The 12,701-nt window shown below is 46.9% G+C and overlaps 1 protein-coding gene across 2 annotated transcripts in view; it reads right to left on the minus strand.

The window, feature by feature from the left end:
• Positions 1-450: 450 nt before the first annotated feature.
• The window catches only part of LOC116505632 (myogenesis-regulating glycosidase-like), a 41,674-nt gene continuing 29,423 nt past the window's right edge, over positions 451-12,701 (minus strand). For both annotated transcript variants that reach the window (XM_032212978.1, XM_032212977.1), the window contains exon 2: positions 451-3,745. In XM_032212978.1, coding sequence (XP_032068869.1) covers positions 1,516-3,552 — 2,037 coding nt within the window. In that variant the 5' untranslated portion in view covers positions 3,553-3,745 and the 3' untranslated portion in view covers positions 451-1,515. The remainder of the gene's footprint in view (positions 3,746-12,701) is intronic.

The raw sequence follows: 12,701 nt of genomic DNA on the forward strand, positions 1-12,701 counted from the left end.
TGCAGGGGTTCTGTGCAGTTTGGAGAACCCCCCAAATCCCACTCCTGGCTGGCCCCACCCACGCAGCCCCGCCCCTCCTAGGAGTCCCCACACGGCCCATTTTGGAGGCAGCTAAGTGCAGGGCGCACGCGGAGGTTCGGGAAGGACGAAAAATGGGCCTACCGGAAGTTCAGGGAGGTGAACCTCCGGTAGGCCCATTTTTCACCTTTCAGAGAGCCTCCGGAGCCTAGGGAGGCTGTTTTCGCTCTCCCGGAGACTCAAGGAAAGCCTCTGGAGCCCAGAGAGGGCAAAAACACACCCACACACACCCCGCTGTAGTGCAGGAGGCCGACTAGGCCACACCCACCATGGCCACGCCCACCCAGCCACAGGGCAGAGACCCCCTTGCTAAAGGTTTTGAAGCCCACCCCTGTGCAAAACACATTTAATTCTCTCACCTGGCAATGGAAATTTTGGGACTCAATTGGGACCCTTAAGTCGAGGATTACCTGTGTTGTTATGTGTGACACGAGGGGTTTTTGATCATGTATGTGTGACTTCCCCCCCTGTTCCTTATTTTTTTCTTTAACCACTCCCTCCGGTTAGATAGACTTGGCTGGAGCAATAATTAGATGCCTTCCCAATTAAAAACAACAATACGGTTCATCCTAGTTGAGCTGTCCTTCTTGCACATTTTCCCAACGCTTCCTTTCGCTCCTCTTTAAAAAAAATTCTCGGCAGCTTAAGAGTTAAATTCCTCCTCTTTTTTTCCCCCAATTCCTGGTGTTAAAACCATCCAGAAACGCTTGAAGGTGAAAGGATTGATCAATCACTCAAAGGATTTCGGCTTTACAAGACCCACCTTTGAAGAAAACGGAAGACAACCGGTTCAGTGCAAATAAACACACACACACACACACAATTCAGAAACCACAATTCTCAGCCTCCAAGCGAGGCCTTTTGCTGCTCTGTGCAAATTTGGTGACAATACAGGTAGTCCTCGACTTACAACAATTCCCTTAGCGACCCTTCAAAGTTATAACAGCACTGAAAAAAGTGGTTAGGACGGTTTTTTCACATTGATCACTGTTGCAGCATTCCCACAGGCGTGGGATAAAAGTTCGGAGGCTTGGCAACTGGCACATACTTATGACCGTTGCTGTGTCCCCTTTGCGACCTTCTGACAAGCAACAGCAAAACTGGATTCACCTTAACAACCGCTATTAACTGATTGCAGTGATTCGCTTAACAACCGACCCAAGAAATGTCGTGAATTGGGGCAAAGCTCGCTTAACACTAAACTGTCTCGTTTAGTGACATAAATTTCGGGCTCAATGGTGGTTGTAAGTCGAGGACTACCTTTATTTGTCTTTTGGCAGCCTGTTTAATTGCACGCCCGTCGTTCAGTTTTGATTGGAAGAATTAACGGGCAACCGTGTTTTCCCTTTCGACCTTCTGAACCGATTAGAATTATTTCGGGTTAGGAGGATGAGAATAAGGCAAGGTGTCTGTTTTACACACGTCCACGGAGGCAGCTTAGGAGACCCAGACGAAGTAGGCCACCTCATCCAGATCCACGGGGTAGTCCGTGACCAGCGTGGGAGTCTTCTCAAACAGCTCTCCTTTGTAACTCCGCCATTTGCCCGCCGGGATGTAAATGTCCCGTTCCTGTTTTCCCATCTCCAAGACTGGAGCCACCATCAAGGTGTCCCCGATGAGAAACTGGGAATCGATCTTGTGAGCAGACTCGTCCCCGGGAGAGATCCACCAGATGGGCCGTATGATGGGATCCCCCGTGGTGGTGATCTCCCCGGCCAGCTCCAGCAAGAGAGGGGCCACCAAGGACTCGTGAAGCTTGGTGAACTTCAGGGCGATTTCGACGACCTCCTTGTCGTACAGCCAAGGCGGGATGGAGAACTGCATGGACGGCATGAAGGCGGACAACTCCAGCCAACGGATGTAGAGTTCCCGATCCGGGATTTCCAAAGCCCCGTCGGTTTTGTTGGGGAAGAAATTCCCTCCGATCATGTCGGCCGATATAAACGGGTACCCCAACATGCTGATGGTCAGGACGGTGGGGATTAAGGACTTCAGGCCAAGTTCGTAGCCCCACACGGAATCCCGATCAATGATCCGGAAGAAACACGAGATGTTCTGGGATTGGTAGCCCACCCTGACCTCCGCCAGTTCGTAAAACGGGATGGCCATTTCTGTGTAGCGCCTGGACCAGACACTGGGGTCCGACAAAGGTCGGAAGGTGCTAAACTGTTTGGGGAGGTAGCTGGTCTCCCCAGCATCAAATTTAAAGGAGGAGATGCCGTATTTATTGCGGAGCTGTCTCAGCTGGCTCTGGAACCAATCTCGGGCGGCAGGGTTGGTGAAATCCAAGATGGCGCCGATGCCGTTCCACCACTCCACCATGGCGGGCAGCCGTCCGGTGGGTTCCTTGATGAACAGCTGTTTCTCTATCCCCACCCCAAAATTCGAGGAATTGTAATTGATGAACGGGTGGGTCCAGAGGGTGATCTGAAAACCGTCCTCTCGAAGTTTCTTGAAGGTTCCCGTCATGTTGGGGAACTTGGCCACGTCGAAGTCGAAGTCTCCGTACGCCTGGGTGTAGGTGTCGTCGATCTCGATGTGGCTGCAGTTGAACTTGTACTTCTTGATGTTTTCGGCAAAGCGCAGGAGTTTCTCCTGGTCGATGTCGTTCTTGTACAAGGCCCAGGTGGACCAGATGGGGTACCTGAAGGCGTTCCTCGAAGGTATCTTGGAGGGCTTGTAGAAGTACTTCCGCACCATGTATTTGTGGATGGAGGTGACGTCGGAACCGATGCAGACACGGTAACTCAGCTCAGGAAAAGGCAGCTGGCCCAACGGAGGCTTGTACGGCGAGTCTTTATACCTGGCTTGGAAGACAAGGGAGGGCTCCGTGGCGTTGAAGCCAAGGTGGAAGGGCACCGAATCGTTGATCTTGATGGCCGCAGCTTTGGAAGACAACCAGTACCTCTCTAAGATGCCTCCAAAGCTGTTCCTTAAAGAATTGACATCGCTGGTCACAAAAGGCATGGGCTCCTGGTATCCGGGCAGCTTGATTGGCCAATGCTGGACACTCATCTCACAGCCTCCGTACCACAAGGCATCACCCCAGAACATTTTATGTTCCACCACCGTGTCCGCCACGAACTCTTCCCAGCGCACGCGGTAGCAGATGACGGTGTCCTTGGGGTTGACGATCTTGATGAAGAAGTTGACTCTCCCTTTGTCGGTCTGGGTGCAGGTTAAATTGGCCCCCTCCCTGGAGCAGGACTCCAGGTCCAGAAGCCCCGACTGGAAGGCCACCTGGAAGACCAGCTCGCCGTTCTGGTTCTTGATGGTGAATCCGTCTTGCCGCAAATCCATCTCCGCCGTCTTAAGCCTCTCCGCCTTCCGAAGGGACGCCACGTAGTAGCACCACGCCACGATGGCGGCAATGAACAAAACGAGGCCCACCACGATGGCGCCGATCATGGGCCTCAGCTCTTTGGATGGCTTCTGCTTCACCGGAGTGAAGTTCTCCGGCAGGAAAGTATACATCGTCCCCGCTTATGTCGCGTTGCTAACAAAGGCAGGGCCCGTCTCCGAGTTCGGGTGCACAGCTGGAAGCATAGAGGCTGGGTGATGGTCTACCTCCACCTGCTTCTTCAGGAGTGGCCGGCAAGCTCATTCCACTCTTTCGACCAAGGCATTTGTCCTATCTGGAGGAGGACGTTGAACAGATCGCCATCATCTGCCAAAAAAAGGAAAGACAAAAGGCTGAAGACGGTTGAAGAAAGGCCAACTCTGTCTCCCTTTTTTTTTTGACGGAAAACCCTTTCTTGAAAATTTAAAACATTACGATACAAATATACCTTTAAAAATAGTTTTGCATAAGTTGCAATCCTTTTTGACAGTACTAACATACCCATTTAGCAATAGCAATAGCAGTTAAGACTTATATACCACTTCATAGGGCTTTCAGCCCTCTCTAAGCGGTTTACAGAGTCAGCATATATCACCCCCACAGTCTAGGTCCTCATTTCACCCACCTCGGAAGGATGGAAGGCTGAGTCAACCCTGAGCCGGTGAGATTTGAACCGCCAAACTGCAGATAACAGTCAGCTGAAGTGGCCTGTAGTACTGCATCCTAACCACTGCGCCACCTCGGCTCTATTGTTATTCAAATACATGTGTACACATTCCTAATATTTCTACATCTATACATCTATGTTTCTAAGCTGTACATTTCATGTTCCTGTTATTCCTCCATTGATACCAGTTTTCCCAAACTGTATAATATTCTGAGTCTTCCTTGTCCCTCAACTCCAAGATGAGTTTTTACATCTCTGCGCAATCAAGAATCTTTTGGATTATCACACAGTCTGTCGGCAGGGTATCCACTTTTCCAGCATTGTGCTATTCTCGCTGCTGTAATTATGTGCAAAATTAAATATTTTATCTCTTTCGGATACTTTCCCTTAATAATCCCCAGAAGGAACAATTCCGCTTTGAACTCTATTTGGGTTTTCGTAACTTCCTGTAACCATTTTTGCAATTCGGCCCAATATTTTTTAGCTTTTGGGCATAACCACCATACAAGAAAGAAGTTGTGGGAAGTTATCATCCAGCCCTCTCCCAGAAAAATGAAATATCCTAGGAAATATTGAAAAGGCAGAATATTTCTCTGGATGTGAAAAGAAAGAAACATGCTTTAAAAGACAGAATAGTTGCCTGTAGCCTCCTGCCCATCCCCACTTTGTCAATAGGCCATTGAGAAGGCCAGGCTAGCCCACTTTACATAATAAAGACTTCTCCACTGCAGCTGCAGGAAAGCATAATACTCAACCAAACCAGGATTCAAAACACAGCCTAGAGAGTTGCCCCTGCATGGCCCCATGGGAGTCTGACAACCAATCAGAATGCATTTCTTACACAGGAACAGGAAACAGAGAGGTGGGACTAAACAGGGTATAAAAAGCCTAGCAAGCCCCTCCCTCAGCCCTTCTCTTCTTCTCCACCAACATTGAAGCATGTGATCACCTTTTCTGTTCAGGGCTCAAGCCATGTGGCCCTGTCCAACAATAAACCATCTTTCCAAGGACCTCCAAGATGAGTTTTTACATCTCTGCACCATCAAGAATCTTTTGGATTATCAGACAGTCTGTTGGCAGGGTATCCACTTTTCCAGCATTGTGCTATTCTCGTTGCTGTAATTATGTGCAAAATTAAATATTTTATCTCTTTCGGGTACTTTCCCTTAATAATCCCCAGAGGGAACAATTTCGCTTTGAACTCGATTTGGGTGTTCGTAACTTCCTGTAACCATTTTTGTATTTTAATCCAGTATTTTTTCGCTTTCGGGCATGGTACCTTCTTTCATGCCTGGTGGCCATGCCCAAAAGCGAGATACTCTCTTAATAGCTCACATCACCTAAGACATCAAGAAGCAGAGTGGTGTGGTGGCCTAGAGGCGGAGCGCTCGCCTCGCAATCAGAAGGCTGTGAGTTTGATCCTAGGGAGAGACAGATATTTCTCTCTCAATGAGAATGTATCTGCTGAACAAAACTCCGCATTGGCGACAGGAAGGGCATCTGGCCATGAAACATTCTAATAGCTCCATTCAGTGGGCCAGACTCCGCCCTGCAAGCGATTATGGGATCGTTAAATGAAGATGATGATTGGTAGACAGACCAAAAAGCCACCTGTTTTGTCAAGCAATAAGAGAGGAGAGGCCTTACTAAACGTCACCAAAATGTCTACACCTTCCGCTTATGGAATTGCTTCCGGACTCAAAGTGGTGGGAGCGATATTCCCTTATGTGTCTCAATCACCGACCGCCACTGAGCTGACGGATTGAACCAGAAGGAACCGGATTTCTCCTGCACTGCCCGATCACGTAGTTTCATCGCGAAGCTCGGGTATCCAGCTAGTATTCTATATTTCTGTATTTCCAACAGAATTGGTGTCTGAGAATACTGAGAATGTATCTGCTGCACAAAACTCTGCACTGGTGACAGGAAGGGCATCTGGCCATGAAACACTCTAATAGCTCCATTGAGTTGCCCAGACTCCACCCGACAAGGGATTATGGGGTCGTTAAATAAAGGTGATGATCTAAGACATCAAGAAGCAGTGATGTGTAATGGTTGAAGCAATGTTTGATAAAACTAAGAGGACTTAAAAGTCCTGGACACAAACTACCTTCTTTACTGCAGCAAAGCCACCCTCCTTGGAGTTAATTGTAAAGGCGAAAAACGACACTCAAAAATAATAGTTATAAGTAAAATAAGGGGGTCATGATTGGTGAAATCAAATCAGAACGATAGCTGGCATATAGACTGTAGAATGATAGAGAAAAAATGAAATGATACGAAACAAAAACGGGCTTGTGGAAATAGCATCCCCAAGAAAACATAAACTGGCATTTGAAAAAGACACCTATAACAATAGAAAAAGAAAGGAAGGGAAGAAGGAAGGAAAGGAGGGGAAGAAGGAAGTAGAGAATGGAGGAATGAAGGAATGGAAAGGAGTGGAGGGTGGAAGAGAGAGAAAGAGAAGGAGAGATAGTAGGAGAGGAAGAAGAAGAGTGGAGGAGAGGTAGGGGAAGAAGAAAGAGGTAAGGAGAGGTGGGTGGAAGGGAGAGAAAGAGAAAGAGAAGAGGGAGGAAGAGAGAGAAAGAGAAGGAGAGAGGGTAGGAAGGAGAAGAAAGAGGGTAGGAGTAAGGGAGAGGTACGGGAAGGAAGAAGGGGAAGGAGAGTAGGAAAGAAGGAAGTAGAGGAAGAAGGGAGGAAGAAAAGAAAAGAAAGAGAAAATAAGGTGGTGTCACAGCAGGTGAGAAGGATGGTAAACAAAGCATTCCAAACTTTACCTTATAACCTCTTAAATGGAATAATAATAATATAAGAATGGCAAAGAAAAAGAATAACTATTGTGAATGTATACCTATAACTGTATGTAAGAGAATAAATGACAGTAAAAATATAAAGCACAATGTAGGTAAATAATATTTGGTCATAAGTAGCTAAGTATAAATAAATAAAGAATTGTACATAAAAATGGATAACGAATAAGAAGATTATGAACGCAAGATAGAAATGTATAGTAGGGAAAACACTAACTGCAAAGAAACCGATTCGGAACTGCTGTATGTTATACGACGGAATGTTTTGTTCCTATGTTGTTTTTAAGTCATGTGTTTGTTTTTGTTGATGTGCTTATGTGTTTAAAATAAAAATTTATATATATATATAAAAAGTAAAGGCGAAAAATGGAGAGCAATTGAAGGACTCTGCGTGTCTCCATATTCTTTTGGAGGAAAACTGGATATAAACCAGTGAGAACAATTAACCAGTGGAACAGAGGTTGCTTCCAGAAGTTGTGGGTGCTTCAACACTGGAGGTTTTAAAGAAGAGACTGGAGAACCATTTGTCTGAAATGTTATAGACTCTCCTGCTTGAGCAGGGAGTTGGGCTAGAACAGGGGTCCCCAACCTATGGGACGGGACCCATTAGTAGGCCATGAGGGGTCTGCAACTTGGCCATGGAAACGCCTGGTGAGTGCCCATCCTCACTTGCACGAGCAAGCGCACACTCCTTTTAAGTGACACCACGCGCGCCAATGGAGCTGTGTGCATATGTACGTGTTTACTGGCCGCTTGTATGGAATTAGAATAGAATAGAAGAGTTGGAAGGGACCTTGGTGGTCTTCTAGTCCAACCCTCTGCCTAGGCAGGAAACCCTATACTGTTTCAGACAAATGGCTGTCCAACATCTTCTTAAAGACTTCCAGTGTTGGGGCATTCGTAACTTTTAGATGCAACTTCTGTTCCACTGATTAATTGTTCTCACTGTCAGGAAATTCCTCCTCCGTTGTAAGTTGCTTCTCTCCTTGATTAGTTTCCACCCATTGCTTCTTGTTCTGCCCTCGGGTGCCTTGGAGAATAGCTTGACTCCCTCTTCTTTGTGGCAGCCCCTGAGATATTGGAAGACTGCTATCATGTCTCCCCTGGTTCTACTTTTCATTAAACTAGACATCCCCAGTTCCTGCAACTGTTCTTCATATGTTTTAGCCTCCAGTCCCCTAATCCTCTCGGTTGCTCTTCTCTGCACTCTTTCTAGAGTCTCCACATCTTTTCTACATCATGGCGACCAAAACTGGATGCAGTACTCTAGGTGTGGTCTTTCCAAGGGCTTATAAAGTGGTTTGAACACTTCACGTGATCTTGATTCTATCCCTCTGTTTATGCAGCCTAGAACTATACCAGGGGTGGGTTCCTGCCAGTTCTAACCTCTTCTAATAGAAGAGGTTCCACAAATCTACCGGGCTGCTTAGAACCGGTTCCAGCTCCCTCCCCACACCCGTCCACACATCATCAAGATGAAGAGCAAGAGGAGGAATTCTGGGAGTTGAAGTCCACAAGTCTTAAAAGCTGGATTTTTTTTTTCTAATGGGTTAGGGATGCAAGGGTTTTGTAACTTGACAGCTTTAAGACTTGCACACTTCAATGCCAGAGTTCCTGAGCCAACATGACTGGAGGAGGAATTCTGGGAGTTGAAGTCCACAAGTTTTAAAGCTGCCAAGTTTAAACACCCCTGGTTTTTTTTTTTAAGGGTTAGGGGTGCAAGGGTCTGGCAAGTTGACAGCTTTAAGACTTGTGGGCTTCAAATGCCAGAGTTTCTGAGCCAACATTTTGGTTGCTAAGCACGAGCGTTGTTAAGTGAGTTTCACCACATTTCACAAGTTGGCCATGCCCACCCAGTTACAGGGCTGGCAAGCCACTCCCACTCGATCACAAGGCCAGCAAGCCACTCCCACCTGGTCACATGGCCCGCAAGCCACTCCCACAAAGCAGGCCACACCTACAGAAGAGGTTCTAAAAAAGTTTGAAACCCACCACTGCACTATACCCTCTCTTCTCCCCCCCCCCAGTCTACAAAGCCCCAAACAATGGGGAGCTTTTTTCCTAAGGTCCCTTCCAACTCTGTTATCCTGTTAATATACCTAGTGAAGCAAGTTAACTCGGTTAAGTTTAAAAAACTAGCATCTGCATCACCTGGGAGGGCTTTCTTGCTACTCTTCAGTGAATCCCTGCAGTTGTTAAGTTAGAGGGACGGTTGTTAAGTGAAACCTGGCTTCCCCGTTGACTTTGCTTGTCAGAAGTTTCAAGAGGGGATCATGTGACACACACACACCCCAGGATACCTAACAACTGACTTGGTTAGCAACAGATACTTTGTGCTTCATTGTGGCCGTATGTCGAGGTCTACCCCAATTCTGTTAAATACTTGACAACTGTCAAATTATAGCACAGTGATGGCAAACCTTTTCGGCACCAAGTGCAGGAAAGGTTGAGGGGAAATGTCTCTCGCACGAAAACGCTCAGTGGGGTTGTGCTCCGGAAAAGTCACACTTCCGGGTTCCAGTGCACATGCGTGCCTGGCGATCAGCTGGTTGGCGTGCGAGTGCAGGGTGGTTTTCGGCACTGCCTTGTGCAAAGGGATCGCACTCTGGAAAAGCCAAACTTCCGGGTTCTGGACGGCTGATCATCGCACACACATGGGTACCAGAAACCTGGAAGATAGCAATAGCAGTTAGACTTATATACCGCTTCATAGGGCTTTCAGCCCTCTCTAAGCGGTTTACAGAGTCAGCATATTGCCCCCAACAACAATCCGGGTCCTCATTTTACCCACCTCGGAAGGATGGAAGGCTGAGTCAACCCTGAGCCGGTGAGATTTGAACAGCCGAACTGCCAAACTAGCAGTCAGCTAAAGTAGCCTGCAGTGCTGCACTCTAACCACAGTGCCATCTCGGCTCTCTAGACACTTTGGTGCCACTTTGGACACAGGTTATGCGATAGGTTCGCCATCACGGATATAGCATGTAACAGGAAGGCTGAGTTTTTTTGTATAACACCAAGAGAGAATTGTTTCCCCAAATTGTTTCAGCGTGTGGGATCTTCCAGCAAGAGCTATGAACGGTGATCTCGGCGTCTTCATTTAATGCTGAACAAAAAAGGTCACTAGGGACCAGAAACTTGCCAATCACATTCCTTCCATAACTGGAAGAATTTCTGACCTCAGCAAGTTTGAAATTTCTGCTGGACGTCGGGTGGGGGGACGGGGATAGGGACGGGACTCTCCCAGCAGGACGTCACAGCCAAAGGCCACCAGCCATGGAGCGCAACTGTCTTTGCGAGACAAGACGGAGGCTTCTCTTGGCACGATGTGGCTCTGCGCACTCTCGCAGCTGTCGCTCCGAAAAACAGCGCCGGCAGCTGCCAAGTTGAGGGTGCTAATTCCATTCCGCTAAGGCTGAATATTTAACTTTTCCACTTGGCTGGTGTCCCTCCTTCGGCCAGACGCCAAGCCGAGTACAGAAATGGATTCTTGAATCATCAAGTCCTTAAAACACGTGCCAACACTTTGGATAACTTTCACCCAACACCCTTAATCGGCTCTGGAGAAAACTTTTCAAAAGTTTTAGTCCACTCGGCTGAAACTCACTCTGGGGAGAATGTATAAACTTATAAGAACCGTGATAGAAATTTTGTACAGGTAGTCCTCGGGTTACGACCACGATTGAGCCCCCTCAATGTGTGTCGCTAAGTGAGTTTGTCCCACTTTACAACTTTTCTTGCCGCACTTGGGAAGCCCTGCAAGTCGTTAAATATAGTAACACGGTTGTTAAGTGAATCCCACTGACTTGGCTTGGTCGCAAAAGGGGATCGCGTGACCCCAGGGCACTGCAAGCGTCGTAAATGTGAGTTGGCTTCCAACAAGCGAGGTCAATGGGGGGAGCCAGATTCACTTAACGACCATGGGATTCACTGAAGCGCAGTGATTCACTTAACAACCCTGGAAGAAACCCTAATCCTGGACATTTTATTGTGTTTTATCTTCCTATGAATCACCAAATTAGGTGGCAAACAAATTAAATTCATATAATAATAATGATGATATGATAATAACTTCAGCCGCTTAGCCTATATTACAGATCAGTATTCCCAAATCTAATTTTAAGATGGATGGATTTTGCTACCAAGGGGACTTCTGGGAGTTGAAGTCCACCCTTTTTAAAATGTTGGGGAATTCTGGGTTCGAATTTTAGCTATCTTAAAACATGCTGGCTTGGGGATTCTGGGAATAGAAATCCATCCTCTATAAAGTTGCTGAGATTTTGAAACATTGCTTTAGATTAACAGAGTTGGAAGGGACCTTGGAGGACATCTAGTCCAACCCCCTGCCCAAGCTACCCTATACCATTCCTGACAGATGGCAATCCAGTCTCTTCTTGAAAGCCTCCAGGGATGAAGCTCCCACAACTACCGAAGGCAACTTCTGTTCCATGGGTTTGATTGTTCTCATGGTCAGGAAATTTATCCTTATTTCTAGGTTGAATCTCTCCTGGTTCAGTTTCCCTCCGTTATTCCTTGTCTGGCCTTCAATCCAACAGATGAAGACAAACACATCATTTTTCACAAGTCCTGCCAATATGGACTAAATAAAGCAGCTCAGTTTTGCAACTTTTGGGCTGCTTACCAAGGAATTAGGAGAGCATTAGAAGAGATCAGCCTCCACAAAAGGAGAGATTTTTGCCAACTAAATTCTTGGAAGCCAAGTGGGGTTAACAGCAATGGTGAAGAAGAGCCAGTTGGGTGATTGTTCCAAAGGGACCACCTCTGAAAAACCTCAATTAACTGCGATCTCATCAATTAATAGAATAATAGAATAACAGAGTTGGAAGGGACCTCGGAGGTCTTCTAGTCCAACCCCTGCTCAGGCAGGAGACCCTATATAGAATAGAATGGAAAAGAAATAAAGCATAGCATCGCATAGCAGGGAATAGAAGAATGGAACGGAGCAGAATAGAATAGAAGCTGGAAGGGACCTCGGAGGTCTTCTAGTCCAACCCCTGCTCAGGCAGGAGGCCCTATATAGAATAGAATGGAAAAGAAATAAAGCATAGCATCGCATAGCAGGGAATAGAAGAATGGAATGGAGCAGAATAGAATAGAAGCTGGAAGGGACCTCGGAGGTCTTCTAGTCCATCCCCCTGTTCAGGCAGGAGACCCTTTATAGAATAGAATAGAAATAGAAGGCCCCTGAAGGCTCTGGAGGGCAAAAAACGGCCTTATGAGCTATAGAAAAAAAAAGCATAGCATAGCAGAGTAGAGCAGAGCACAGAAAAGAAGAATGGAACGGAGCAGAATAGAATAGAAGCTGGAAGGGACCTTGGAGGTCTTCTAGTCCAACCCCCAGCTCAGGCAGGAGGCCATATATAGAATAGAATAGAAAAGAAGCATAGCATAGAGTAGCACAGCACAGCACAGAATAGAAGAATGGAATAGAGCAGAAGAGAATAGAAGCTGGAAGGGGACCTCAGAGGTCTTCTAGTCCAGCCCCCTGCTCAAGCAGGAGACCCTGTGCAATTTCAGATAAATGGCTATCCAGGTAAGTGATAGGTAATACTCCAGGTAATACTTTGCTTTGGACTCTGATTTACTTTTGGATGCTATTTGGAACTCTGAGACAAGAAGGGCAGATGAAGAGGTCCAATTTTGCTCCTGTTTTAGAGAAAAGGCTGCCAGGCCAGGAAAACCCTTGGTGGCTGGGGGGGGGGGGGCAACCACATAGGAGTCACACACACAAAACTCCAAATTCTTGCAAGCGAATTAATTTGAGGTTTAGGAAAAAGTTGCATTCCCC

Source organism: Thamnophis elegans, chromosome 3 (genome assembly GCF_009769535.1).
Source record: "Thamnophis elegans isolate rThaEle1 chromosome 3, rThaEle1.pri, whole genome shotgun sequence".
NCBI classification, from domain to species: Eukaryota; Metazoa; Chordata; class Lepidosauria; order Squamata; family Colubridae; genus Thamnophis; species Thamnophis elegans.